This window comes from Telopea speciosissima, chromosome 4, assembly GCF_018873765.1.
Source record: "Telopea speciosissima isolate NSW1024214 ecotype Mountain lineage chromosome 4, Tspe_v1, whole genome shotgun sequence".
NCBI classification, from domain to species: domain Eukaryota; kingdom Viridiplantae; phylum Streptophyta; class Magnoliopsida; order Proteales; family Proteaceae; genus Telopea; species Telopea speciosissima.
This window is the reverse complement of record NC_057919.1, coordinates 6,811,168-6,823,067: the sequence shown is the minus strand read 5'-3', so window position 1 is coordinate 6,823,067 and position 11,900 is coordinate 6,811,168. Positions and strand designations below refer to the sequence as shown.

The following is an 11,900-nucleotide window of genomic DNA, read 5'->3' as shown; positions in this document are numbered from 1 at the left end:
AAACCATTAAAGTGCTTCAGTTCTTACTGATTGGGTTTATTTTGATTTTTCACTAAAAAGTTCATACCGGTTTAGATCAGTTTGTTTTCGAGGTTAAACTTGTAGTGAGGAAAGATTTCCTCAAAACACTTTAAATCATCTTTTCCAAGTCAAACAAGTAAATAACTAGGAATAGGGAAATTGAGTTGATACATTCATGTGTTGTAATTGATACAGAGAAGAATAAATTGTAATTGAAAGATAACAAATATTGACATCAATTGATAAATTAAATCAATCACAAAATTGTTGTTTATCATTGTAATGGGAAGGTAATAATTAATATTGAAAGTATAAAATAAACCCTACTATCAAATCATTCGTTTAATTGTCTAACTGTCCAACAAATTTTGTATAGTGAACAAGGAAACCATCGGAAGCATTGTTACAAATCCATTCCATATCCATAACCTCTTATTCATTGATTTGGAACAATTACCCTTACAATAAAAATTTTTGTCACTAATAATGAAATCAATGGATACTCAATTCACCTATTCATAACCTCATACTCAATATTTTTTATCGATTTCATTCAGTTTGATTTTTTGTTTGAATATTGGTTAGTTCAGTGTGGTCCGATTTTCAACCGATCCTATCATACCTCAATTCAAAAGCAGTTTAATTTGATCGGAGTTTTTTTTTTTTTTAATACATTTTACCGGTTTGGGCAAGATTTTGATAACCCTAGTCCATCCATATAAATTTGAAAGTAGGGAAGAGAAATAGATGGGATTTTGGTTGTCACGGAATCAAGGTAAATTGGTAATACCCACGTACGTTAAATCAAGAGCACCAATTCTTCTTCTTTGCTTGCTAGTTGGCACCACACTTAGCCACTTTGCATTCGTCAGCTCTTGTGGTTGTGGCCGACAACAAAGCTTTTCGATTAGGGACGGTCTCTTAAATCTTAAGCTTGACGACCCCATTTAAAAAGCACCAATAAAGTGGCCGGATAAAGTATTTCAAAGGGGTCGTGGTAGTTTTGTAGTTTTGTAGATCACCCTATTACGATTCATGCACTCATTATATACCCTTTTTTTTTTTTTTTTTTTTTTACTTTTTATGGCGGCAATTCTCGAATGATCAGACAAGAAGATGCATGATCGAGTAGAGAGAGAGAGAGAGTTGATACTTCAAATTCATTAACGATTTGTTTCTCTTCGTGAGTCCTACAAAGGAAGAGTGGTAAAGCTGTCTACTTTGCTTCTTGTTTCTTTACCTTATTGTCTTCTTGTTTCCTCCCTCTTTAAAGTTAGAAGCTATAATGGGGTACGGATATGTATATTTTGTTAAAGGGTGAAATATTTTTCCCAATTGTCCCAAAGCCCAAGCCCAATAAATATGGGCCCTAAATCGAAATTTTTTCTCTCAAGGCCAAAGCCCAACGTCTGATCCTACGCACAATACCCCAGGTCCGGTCCTACAGGTACAAAGCCCAAGGTGGTCCTACACATCCAGACTTCGAATCGCCCATACAAACTTGAGCTGAAGCCTTCGAATCGACCCAGGAGGCATGAAAGACTCTTGCTCTCTTCCTAGAGGATGACATTAGCTTGAGCAACAAAGGGGTAAGTAAACTTTACAACCTTGAAATCCAAACCCTGAAAAGGGTCATCAAGAAATTCTTCACTCTTGCCTAGAAAAGAGACAATCCAAGGAGGAACCTTGCTCCTCTGCAGCTCAATTGCTTTTGGAGGCATCACAGACAGAGAATAAAGCCTCCGTTTGGATTGCAAGTGAAATTGTAGGGAAGGAAAGTGAATTTTTTTAAACTTCAAATGAGAACTTTTGTAATCATTACCTAACATAACATGATTATATTATCAAATTCAAATCGTTCAATGTTTGTAATTAGATTTCACTTTACATCCAAATCCCTTGAATAAAGTATAAGGGTAGGGGTTGAACACGTCACTAGCTTTTCGGGAGATAGGGGCTCAACCATTGGGAGGCTTGGATGGGAGTGGCAGGAGACTTTTCCATGGGAGGGGGGGGGGGAGGAGAGAGGCAAATATAGTGTTGGGGGTTTATCAATATATATATATATATATATATAGTGTTGGGCAAAAAGCTAGCATGCCTAGCCTTTACCTAGAGTATAATTACTAAATATTATAAGCAATTTAAGTAAAAGAAAAAAGAATAATGTTTGTTCGCATGGCCTCTGCACCCAAACATAGGAGCGCCCCCCGGGCAAGAAAATCAAAATCTCATCCATATCAATGCCCATGTGTGTGCTATCATTAACCCTTGTGCTGATGTATAGGCCATGTGACTAGGCAGCAATCTCGTGTCCTTCAAGTGATTTATACAATCTCTTAGCTAATGAGTACAAAAGTTTCTTTTGAGGTTTGATAATTTTCACTTTTCCCTTGCAACCGAACGAAACTATAAGAGACAGTAGCTGGACCGACCAACAAAACAAAAAAGGTAAAAAGAAAGGTAAATGCAAATAGGACAAAAAAAGGGATTTATATACATAAAAGAATTTGGGTTTTCATTATGGGCTTTGCTAATGGGCTAAACGATGAACTACAAGAACCCAACAAAGGCTAAAATTGGTGAGGGTCGAGATGTCGCATTGGTCCATTAATTCGATGGATCAGGCCAGTTTGAAGAGGTAAGAGAGACAAAAGATGAGCATCTTCTTCTTTTTCTTCTCATTTGCAAAAGCAAAAGCAAGTTTGACCGCACACCAGATATCCGCATTTAAGGATGGAACTTGTAAAATCAGCACCGTCCAATTCAAGATCTTTTCTCAATTTCTAACTTCTGAAAATCTTGTAATCACCCAAAGCAAAAATAAATCTTTATTCACAGATCACACGCAGGAAGCCAGGAATTGACCCAAAACTTTCAACCTTGCAATAAAAGTCCAGAAAGGCTACGGGCGACAAAGGCCAATACCGGGTCGTCTCTATCCAATCTTAGCCCGAATTCTCAGCTTCCCTTCCACATATGATTTTAGTGAAAAAGAATGCTGATTGGAAGCGTGGCTCATGTCTCTAAGCACAATCCTCCAGAAATGACTGTCTCGCTCCGTATAAATTTTAAATTCCCTTGATTGATGCCTCTATGTGTATCTTCATTGGTGCATGGACCACACGATCCGACAACGTTGTTCTTCCCAATGTTTTAATTATTTGTTATGCCTTTAGGATTTGATAAATGTATGGGTCCAGTTGATAAGTTACCCGAACCCATCAAAAATGGATCAGAACCGGGTAAGAACTAGAGTGAGGTGAGTGATGACTGAACCATGGCGTTTGTACTACGTTGTCCCTCACCCAAGTCTCAAAAAGCTTTTTGAACGTTAGAAGAAGGAAGGATCTATAAATACTGGTATTCTCTTAGCTCATCAAATCACATTTCTCTGTGTATTAATCTCTGATTTGCTAATCTTATAGCTTACGTAATTGTTAAAAGATGGCGGACGAGGTAGCTCTGTTGAACGCCTAGCCCAGCCCTTTTGGGGCGCGGGTGAGAATTGCATTGGCCGAGAAAGGGATCGAATACGAGCTCAAGGAAGAGAACTTGCAAGACAAGAGTCCTCCTCTGCTTCTGAAGATGAACCCTGTTCATAAGAAGATCCCCGTTTTGATCCATAATGGAAAACCCATCTGCGAATCCCTCGTCATTGTTCAATACATTGATGAGGTTTGGAAGGAGACTTCTCCTTTGTTGCCCTCTGATCCTCACCTTCGAGCTCAAGCTAAGTTTTGGGCTGATTTCGTGGACAAGAAGGTTAGACTTCTGTATCACTACTAATTCACTACTACATCTATATCATATGCCTCTCTCTCTCTCTCTCTCTCTCTCTCTCTCTCTCATGATTTTAGTGCATGGTAGCGGCACTAGTATTGATCATTCCTGATACCAATACCAATACGTATCCACCGTATAATCAAACCGTTATGCCCCTCAAAATACGACTAAGTTTTTTTTTTTTTTTTACCATTTCTCCCCCCTGTTTCGATACCACTGATATGACATCGGTTAGGTATCGATAGCGGCCATGGCCAATCTGATCCCGATACCTCAAACCATGTGTGAGAGAGATGGAATTTCCTTTGTTCTAGGGAGTCCCATATGTCAAAGAGGGGAGATAGCATGAGGGATCTTTGCCCCCTCCAGTTCTTGCCTGGCCCAGTCCCCTCAGTGTCTGTAATAAGAAGGGGGGGGGGGGGGGAACGACCACCCTACCCCTGCCCGAAACACTCTACTCGGGTGGAGTCCACTACCCCTTATTACAAGCACTGGGGGACTGGAAGAGATAATTTTCCATAGTATAAGAGAGCTATACGTAGCAATGTAGCATCAATGTCTTCAATTTTTTTTACTGAAAAAAATGTCTACAGTTTTTCCCCTATGAAGATATATAAAGCTGGCAAGCTATTTTTCATTCCCCAAAGATTGAAATTTGGAAAATCTCAGGAAAGTCCGACAACTTTACTTCGCAGTTTATTCCCACTCCCAACCTCTCTTTCCAACCAAGTTTATTTCTTTTTTAGCTAATCTTCATTGAAAAAACCATCTAATTCTAAAACTTGGATCGTGTAGGTATATGACTGTGGGAGGAGTATTTTGTTGACAAAAGATGGGAAAGAAGCAGGAAAGGAGTTGATAGAATGATTGAAATTGATGGAAGGAGAGCTTGGAGAGAAACCTTACTTCGGAGGAGAGAAGTTTGGCTATGTGGACTTGACCCTCATCCCCTTCTACAATTTTTTTTATTGCTTCGAGACATTTGGGAACTTAAGTGTAGAAGCTGAGTGTCCAAAGCTTATTGCTTGGGGCAAAGGTGCTTGCAGAAGGAGAGTGTGTCCAAGTACGTTGCTGACCAACAAAAGATCTACCACTTCTTTGAACAGATGAGGAAGAAATTTGGGATTGAGTAGACCAAAAAGCTAGATACAAGAAAGATTGTGTATGAAGGCCCTATCTCTTTGTTTTTCCTCCAATTGTTTGACTGGAATAAACGAGACAGATTGTGTGTGTTTTTTTTTTCTTTTGGATGGGGTACAATAAGAGATGGGAGAATGTTCTCTGTGCCGCAGCGCAGGCTGCCCAGCACATGGACCTGCCACTCAGGGGGGCAGGGTGGTCATTGCACCCATCTCTATGTGTCTGGGCACAGCCTGCGCTGCGGCACAGAGAACAGCGCCCCATAAGAGATTTAGTGCTTTATAATTTATTATTTGTACTTTCTAGCTGATTGATCAGTACTGATGCTATTACATGGTTTAGTTTTGTCCCGACCCTGCTTCCTCCCTCTTAAACTCACTGCCCTTTTTTGTATATTGTAGTCACAACCACAAAGTTAACTGTTAACTTGTTAAAACTCTATTCAGTGTTTCCTTCCTTTTTAAAGTTTTTTTTTGGGTAAATCCCTCTTTAAAGTTAGATGCTATAGTCGTGTACAGATTTGTTTATTTTCTTTTAGGGAGAAATATTTTTCCAAGTGTTCCAAGGCCCAAGCCCAAGAAGTATGGGCGCAAAATCGAATTTTGCTCTTAGACCAAAGCCCAACGTCTGATCCTTGGTACAAAACCACAGGTCCGGTCATACAATTACAAAGCCCAAGGTGGCCCTCCTTTCCATTTTGGATAAGGGTTTATTTTATAGGAAGCCAAAAGGAGGAAAAGAAACTGGACCAACAAACATGGTTTGAGGTATCGGTACCGTATTGGACGAGACGTAACAGTTTTGTTAGTCACTGATTTCGATTCTCTACTCATACTGTATTGGAGACACGGTATGGACAGGGGTGAAACAGTCAAAAAAACCATTTTTTTAAAAAGTGAAATCAAGGGAAAATTTGTCCGATACAACCGATCCATGCCAATACCATATCAGTATCTGATCGATTTTGCAAGTGACCGATTGCCCGATCCGATATCATGCCGATAAAAAAAGTTAAAAGAAGGGTAAAAGTTAAAAAAAAAAAAAAAAAAAGATACAAAAGGAGGTTTAAATACACGAAAGAATTTGGGCTTGTTTTATGGGCTTTGCTGATGGGCCAAATGATGAACCACAAGAACCCAACAAAGACAAAAGACAGCCCAAGAAAAATGGATTTTAATCCTCTCCAATTCCTAAAAGTGTGCAGTGCGGCAGTGTTAGGTGGAGATGTTGACACCTGACAACTCGGACATCCAACGATGGATGTCAATGAGCTCAGACCATTGGATGTTCGAGCTGCCAGGTGTTGACATCTCCACCTAGCGCTGCCGCACTGCACATTTTTAGGAATTGGAGAGGATTATTTTCCGATAGTTTCCTAATTCAAGATTTGCCCCTCTGAAAATATCTATTTACAGAAGAAAAACCCCAAAATCACACTTGCATATCCTCTCCAATGAGTTGGAGAACCCAATGAGCTATCCGACGGCTGGGCTGGATGTGCGCGTGTCAGGATACGTGTAGGCACACATCCTTACACACGCCCAACTCACCCAGTCATTGGATGCTTATTGGGCACGCACCTCATTGGAGAAGATCTAGCTCCCAAAACCACCAATTGAACAAGAAAATAAAAAACTCCGAACAGAAGGAGGAGGAAACCCAGATAGCAAACAACAAGAAACACTGAACTCAAAGAACCAAGAGTACTCTTGCATAAAAAAAATGGGAGTGTTCTTTGAGCAAGCAGGGTACTCTATACCCTCTCATATTAAAAGTGGTGAAATGTCGCATTGGTCCATCAATTCGATGGATCCAGCCGGTTTGAAGGGGTAAGAGAAATAAAAAATGTGAAGATCTTTATTCTTCTCTTTTCCAAAAACATATCCGAATTTAAGGTTGATTTGGGTAAATCAGAATCGTCCAATCCAAGATCTTTTCTCAACTTTTAAAATTTTGCAGTCACCCAACGTTAAAAAAAAAAATACAAAAAAAGGACCTAGAATCTTCGCCGCTGGTCTCGTGATCAAATCCTTGCCGCTGCATAATTTCTTGGGCCACCCGCCTGAGGCTCACTGGGGCTCAGAAGCTCCCGGTTCATACGTGGCACGGGGTCATGTACGAGCCCAAGGGGGATTTAGTCGGCCTAAAGTCAGATACCCCTCCTGTCTCCAAAAAAAAATACCTAGAATCTTCATTCACAGTTCACACGCAGGCCATTGAGGCATTGACCCAAAACTAGCAACCTTGCAAGTTGCAATAAAAGTTCAGCGAGACCATCATCGGGTCATCTCTATCCAGTCTTAGCCTGAATTCTCAGCTTCCTTACCCAACCCTTCCACATCTAATTAAAACTCGAGCAAGGTTTTAAGGAAAGAGAATGCCATCCGTCCCATTTATTATTCCGTACCAAAATCAGATACCAGTACCGTCCCAATTGACACCCTTAGCATGTGTCATCCTCTCCCCTCCCCTTTTGAATTGACCACATTGCCCTCCTATATCCAACCATGTAATTGGTGTATATTGTTAACTTATCAAAACGCTGGCCCCAGACCCAACCCTCTCCCGGTTTGTTCTTCAATTGTATCTTTCAGATTTAATGAATGTATTGGTCCAATTGACAAGGTACCCGAACCCATCTAAAATGGATCAGAACCGGGTAAGTACTTAGAGTGAGGTCATCAGTGATGACTGAACCATGTCGTTTATATCAAAAATCTTTTCGACCGTTAGAAGAAGGATCTATTATAAATACTGGTATTCTCTCAGCTCATCAAATCACGTTTCTCTGTGTATTAATCTCTGATTTGCTAATCTTGTAGCTTACGTGATCGTTAAAAGATGGCGGATGAGGTAGCTCTGTTGAACACCTGGTCCAGCCCTTTTGGGGCACGGGTGAGAATCGCCTTGGCCGAGAAAGGGATCGAGTACGAGTACAAGGAAGAGAACTTGCAAGACAAGAGTCCTCTGCTTCTGAAGATGAACCCAGTTCATAAGAAGATCCCCGTTTTGATCCATAATGGGAAACCCATCTGCGAATCTCTCATCATTGTTCAATACATTGATGAGGTTTGGAAGGAGACTTCTCCTTTGTTGCCCTCTGATCCTCACTTCCGAGCTCAAGCCAAGTTTTGGGCTGATTTCGTGGACAAGAAGGTTAGTCTTAGTTTCATTTTTCTACATTTTCTCTACATTTTCTCTATGTAGATAGAGAAAATGTGCTGGATAGGCTATGTACTTAATTTTAGACTCAAACTCAATCAATTGTCCTCTCATTTATACCCATGCATCTCTATATTTTTTAGCTGTTCATGGTACACCCTCCCATTGTCCTGGATTTCTCTTTAGTTTCATGTCATGTTAAGTTTGAAAAATAAGAAAGAGAATATGAAAATCATTGACAAAACCATCTAATTTTAAAACTTGATGTTGTAGGTTTATGACTGTGGGAGGAGGATTTTGTTAACAAAAGATGGGAAAGAAGCAGGAAAGGAGTTGATAGAATGCTTGAAATTGTTGGAAGGAGAGCTTGAAGAGAAACCTTACTTTGGGGGAGAGAAGTTTGGCTATGTGGACTTGAGCCTCATCTCCTTGTACACTTTTTTTTATTGCTTCGAGACATTTGGGAACTTAAGTATAGAAGCTGAGTGTCCAAAGCTTATTGCTTGGGGTAAAAGGTGCATGCAGAAGGAGAGTGTGTCCAAGTCCGTTGCTGACCAAGAAAAGACCTACCACTCCTTTGAGCAGAGGAGGAAGAAATTAGGGATTGAGTAGAGCAAAAAGATAGAAAAAAGATTGTGTATGAAGAAGGGCCTATCCCTTTGTGTGTGTTTTTCTTTTTCTTTTGGATGGGTTGCAATGAGAGATTTAGTGCTTGATAATTTGTTATTTGTACTTTCTAGCTGTTGCGCAGTGATACTATTACAAGGTTTAGTTTTATACTTGATTGTGTGTGTAAATTGTGTTCAAAACAGGAACACAACAACAGAACCTCCTTTCGGATCATTACCTGGTTTGGCCCCTAAATTATTGTCTTTTTTTTGGTAGAAGCCCCTAAATTATTGTCACTGCATGAAGAGAACAGAGTGATAGAATATGTATCCTATTTGGGTTAGTATAAGATCCCATCTGCTAATTGATTTGAATCTGGTGCAAAGTTTCGAATTGGTTTTAGGATCCAATGCAGCTCATCTCATCAGAGTCTCTACAAAAACATACCAGAAAATTTATAAGCGCAGAAGAGCCAACTTATTAAGTAGTTCATGAGTCAATACATTGATATAATTAAGGGTGTCTTTGGTATGGTTTCTCAGAAACCACATATGGTTATAAATGTAATGCCTATTTGGACTTTTCAAAAGTTTGGTCAAATCTCATGTAGCATTAGCATCTTCGAATCAATCAAAGGGAAGGCTTAGTAATGAAACAACCTTGGGTGATGATACATCTTTGGATCATCAGGTTATAAGAATCCTAGTCTAATTCATTCGAGCTAGTATCTACATCCAGTATGACACCAAAGCTCCTATACTACCATGCTAATAAGGATGCTTCTCTGGATTACCTGGGCTTTGCAGATGGTAATTGCCTGTGTATCTGAAACTCAATGGAAAACTATCTGGAGATGCAGAAAGGGAAAAGAGCTAGACAAGCACATTAAATTTCTCGGTCATTTACTAGAAATCAATGGGAATGGAGTTAACAGCAGAAAATTTTGATCTGGGGCAGTAGCAGATATCTTATTTATAAATGTTCTTTCTTAATCTTAAAAACATACTTCTAACTAATAGTAGAGTACGAATTTCTTTCAAAAAATCTAGCAGGTGAGATAGATTGAAAAAATTATTAAAGTTAGATATGGAACTTTTTTTTATTGCTATACGAATTGAAGGAGTTTTCTCCAAAAGACATTAAAAGACTCGTTCGAACATGGAAGATCAACTTATCAGGGGCCAGTCGGCTGAAGGCGTACATGTTCAAGAGCTTCCCCAGCTCGAGATCCGGTGGAAATTCGGAGTTTTCGAAAATCTTCAAAGGTGATTGGGGAATAGAGGCGAGGATGTTCAGAGTCCACGAATTCTGGTGGAGCCTCCACTGCTTCATCCTTGGGTCCAAGTACAAACATGGCGATTGAGAAGCGGGTTATTGCCTCTTTGCATTGTACCCGGTGCTTCACATTGTAGAATCTGCCATTGCTCCACAGCTTCTCGTTTGTTCAATTGGTGCACGCATCACATGCATTAAGTGAAGGGGAAAAAAAAAATTCAAACATTAGTGACATTGTAACCAACAGCAAATAATCAAACAAGAGATTGAACATGTAGAGCGATTGGTTGCAGGCATATACAGTGGCCATGTCCCCGAGGTTGACGAGGAGAGTTCCCAGCATGGGTTCCACAACAACGAAGGCACCAGCTTTGTCCATCACTTCCAGGCCACCCACATTTTCATCATCCTGCAGTATAGTGAGGAACCCAGAGTCTGTGTGCATGATGACCCCAGAAGAGCCTACGGTTTCCGGTGTGAAGTTGTACCTGTTTATCCTGAACTGGCAAGGCCATCCCTTCGTCAACTCGCAGTCTAATCCCATTCCCTCTGCTATCCTCTGCCCTATCTCCATACCCAGCTCGTTCATCGAACGGGAATACGACAGTATTGTTTCTCTGCCATTACATGTGAGGAGATAATTTACTGGTTGGAAAGGGAATTCAAAGGTAATACTTAAAAATGTCAAATTGACTGGTTCAGTTGAGAGTTCAAATGATTGTTCTTGAGGATGGAAGAGTTCTCTCAAGTGTTGGCTCAGTCACTTGGAGTTGGAACTGGGAATCCCCCAAATGCCCAACCAGAAAGATTCACGATAAATCATCCATTAGCTCATAATGTCCATTAAATTATAGGTGAAAATGAACCCAGTAAATACGACATTACTTCAAAAAAAAAATGGAGATTTGGGCTTGTAGAAAATGGAGTCAACGCCTACAATATCTAACTAAACTCATTAACTGAGCTGAAATGGAGTGAGTGATAAGAGATCTAACTTATGATTGATCATTGAAGTTGTAACTACTGAGTAATACCTGGGTCAAGACTCAAGAGTAAAGACTTGAGGGGAGGACAGAGGAGAGTCAGAGTACCTTTGTTGCGGAGAAGCGCCCAACTGAGTACAAAAGGTTTCTACGGCTTGGGGAGAGGCGATGTCGAACAAACCGAATGCTTCGTAGAATGGGTTTTCCTCCGAAGGTGGCCAGTAGCCGCTGGCGGAGATCACATCAGTGTTCCTGAGTTTGATCTCCATGGGGAGGTCGAAGAGTGATCTGATCACCGATTTCATTTCCGACAACAGCACAGAAGGGATCTTGTGGTTGACGATCCTGAAACATCCCCACTCTTCGCATGCTCTTAGAAGCGCCCGAGACCGCCCTGGGAAGTCCTCCAGATCAATTACAGGGATTGCCATTCACAACAACCACACGGTCCCAGACAAATTAACTCCTCAGTTTCTTCTTTCTCTTCGATCCTCTCTGTTCTTTTAGACTCTCGTTTCGCTACCCCTTATCTCGGGACTTTGCGCCCTTCGTTTATGACTTTCATGGGATCTTTATCCCTTCAATTTGTCTGCTACTCAATTTCCTCAATTTCATCTAATAGAGGCGAAAATGACCACCCTACCCCCTGCTCGAACACACACTGTCTGGGTGAGGGCCACCTCCTTCTATTAGAGGAATTGAGGAAATTGACGGACAGACAAATTGAGATGATAATTTCTCACTTTCATGGAAGCTTTTATAATGAGTGGCATCTAAGAATTGTCTATCCCCGTCCAATGAATAAATAAATAAAGGGAAAAAGTTCTCAGTCCAGGAGTGTGGCCTATGCCAGCACTCCCATGAGTCTATCTCTCTCCTCCCCATGTGAAAAGATACCTCTACCCCCTTATTTTAAGGAGGAGA

The 11,900-nt window shown here is 40.5% G+C and overlaps 2 protein-coding genes and 1 pseudogene across 2 annotated transcripts; 2 read left to right on the top strand and 1 right to left on the bottom strand.

Moving 5' to 3' along the window:
• Positions 1-3,453: 3,453 nt before the first annotated feature.
• On the top strand, positions 3,454-4,972 carry LOC122660018 (annotated as a pseudogene).
• Positions 4,973-7,715: 2,743 nt separating this feature from the next.
• Positions 7,716-8,750, top strand: LOC122660019 (probable glutathione S-transferase). The gene is made up of 2 exons (XM_043855194.1): positions 7,716-8,103; positions 8,383-8,750. Exons 1-2 carry the CDS (start codon positions 7,789-7,791, stop codon positions 8,719-8,721), a joined length of 654 nt encoding a protein of 217 aa, XP_043711129.1. The 5' UTR covers positions 7,716-7,788; the 3' UTR covers positions 8,722-8,750.
• A 1,030-nt stretch (positions 8,751-9,780) lies between these two features.
• On the bottom strand, positions 9,781-11,504 carry LOC122660013 (2-oxoglutarate-dependent dioxygenase DAO-like). Its single transcript, XM_043855186.1, has 3 exons — positions 11,085-11,504; positions 10,295-10,610; positions 9,781-10,150 (listed from the first exon to the last, which is right to left on the bottom strand). The coding sequence occupies exons 1-3, from the start codon at positions 11,405-11,407 to the stop codon at positions 9,893-9,895; spliced, it is 897 nt and encodes a 298-aa protein (XP_043711121.1). The 5' UTR covers positions 11,408-11,504; the 3' UTR covers positions 9,781-9,892.
• Positions 11,505-11,900: the final 396 nt, after the last annotated feature.

Bases quoted from the DNA above. Each gene is read 5' to 3' on its own strand.
- LOC122660019 (XM_043855194.1), top strand. From the start codon at position 7,789: ATGGCGGATGAGGTAGCTCTGTTGAACACCTGGTCCAGCCCTTTTGGG. The intron at 8,104-8,382 runs GTTAGTCTTAGT...TTGATGTTGTAG, and splicing joins CTGATTTCGTGGACAAGAAG to GTTTATGACTGTGGGAGGAG.
- LOC122660013 (XM_043855186.1), bottom strand. From the start codon at position 11,407: ATGGCAATCCCTGTAATTGATCTGGAGGACTTCCCAGGGCGGTCTCGG. The intron at 10,611-11,084 runs GTACTCTGACTC...ATGTAATGGCAG, and splicing joins GGCGCTTCTCCGCAACAAAG to AGAAACAATACTGTCGTATT. The intron at 10,151-10,294 runs GTATATGCCTGC...ACAAACGAGAAG, and splicing joins ACCTCGGGGACATGGCCACT to CTGTGGAGCAATGGCAGATT.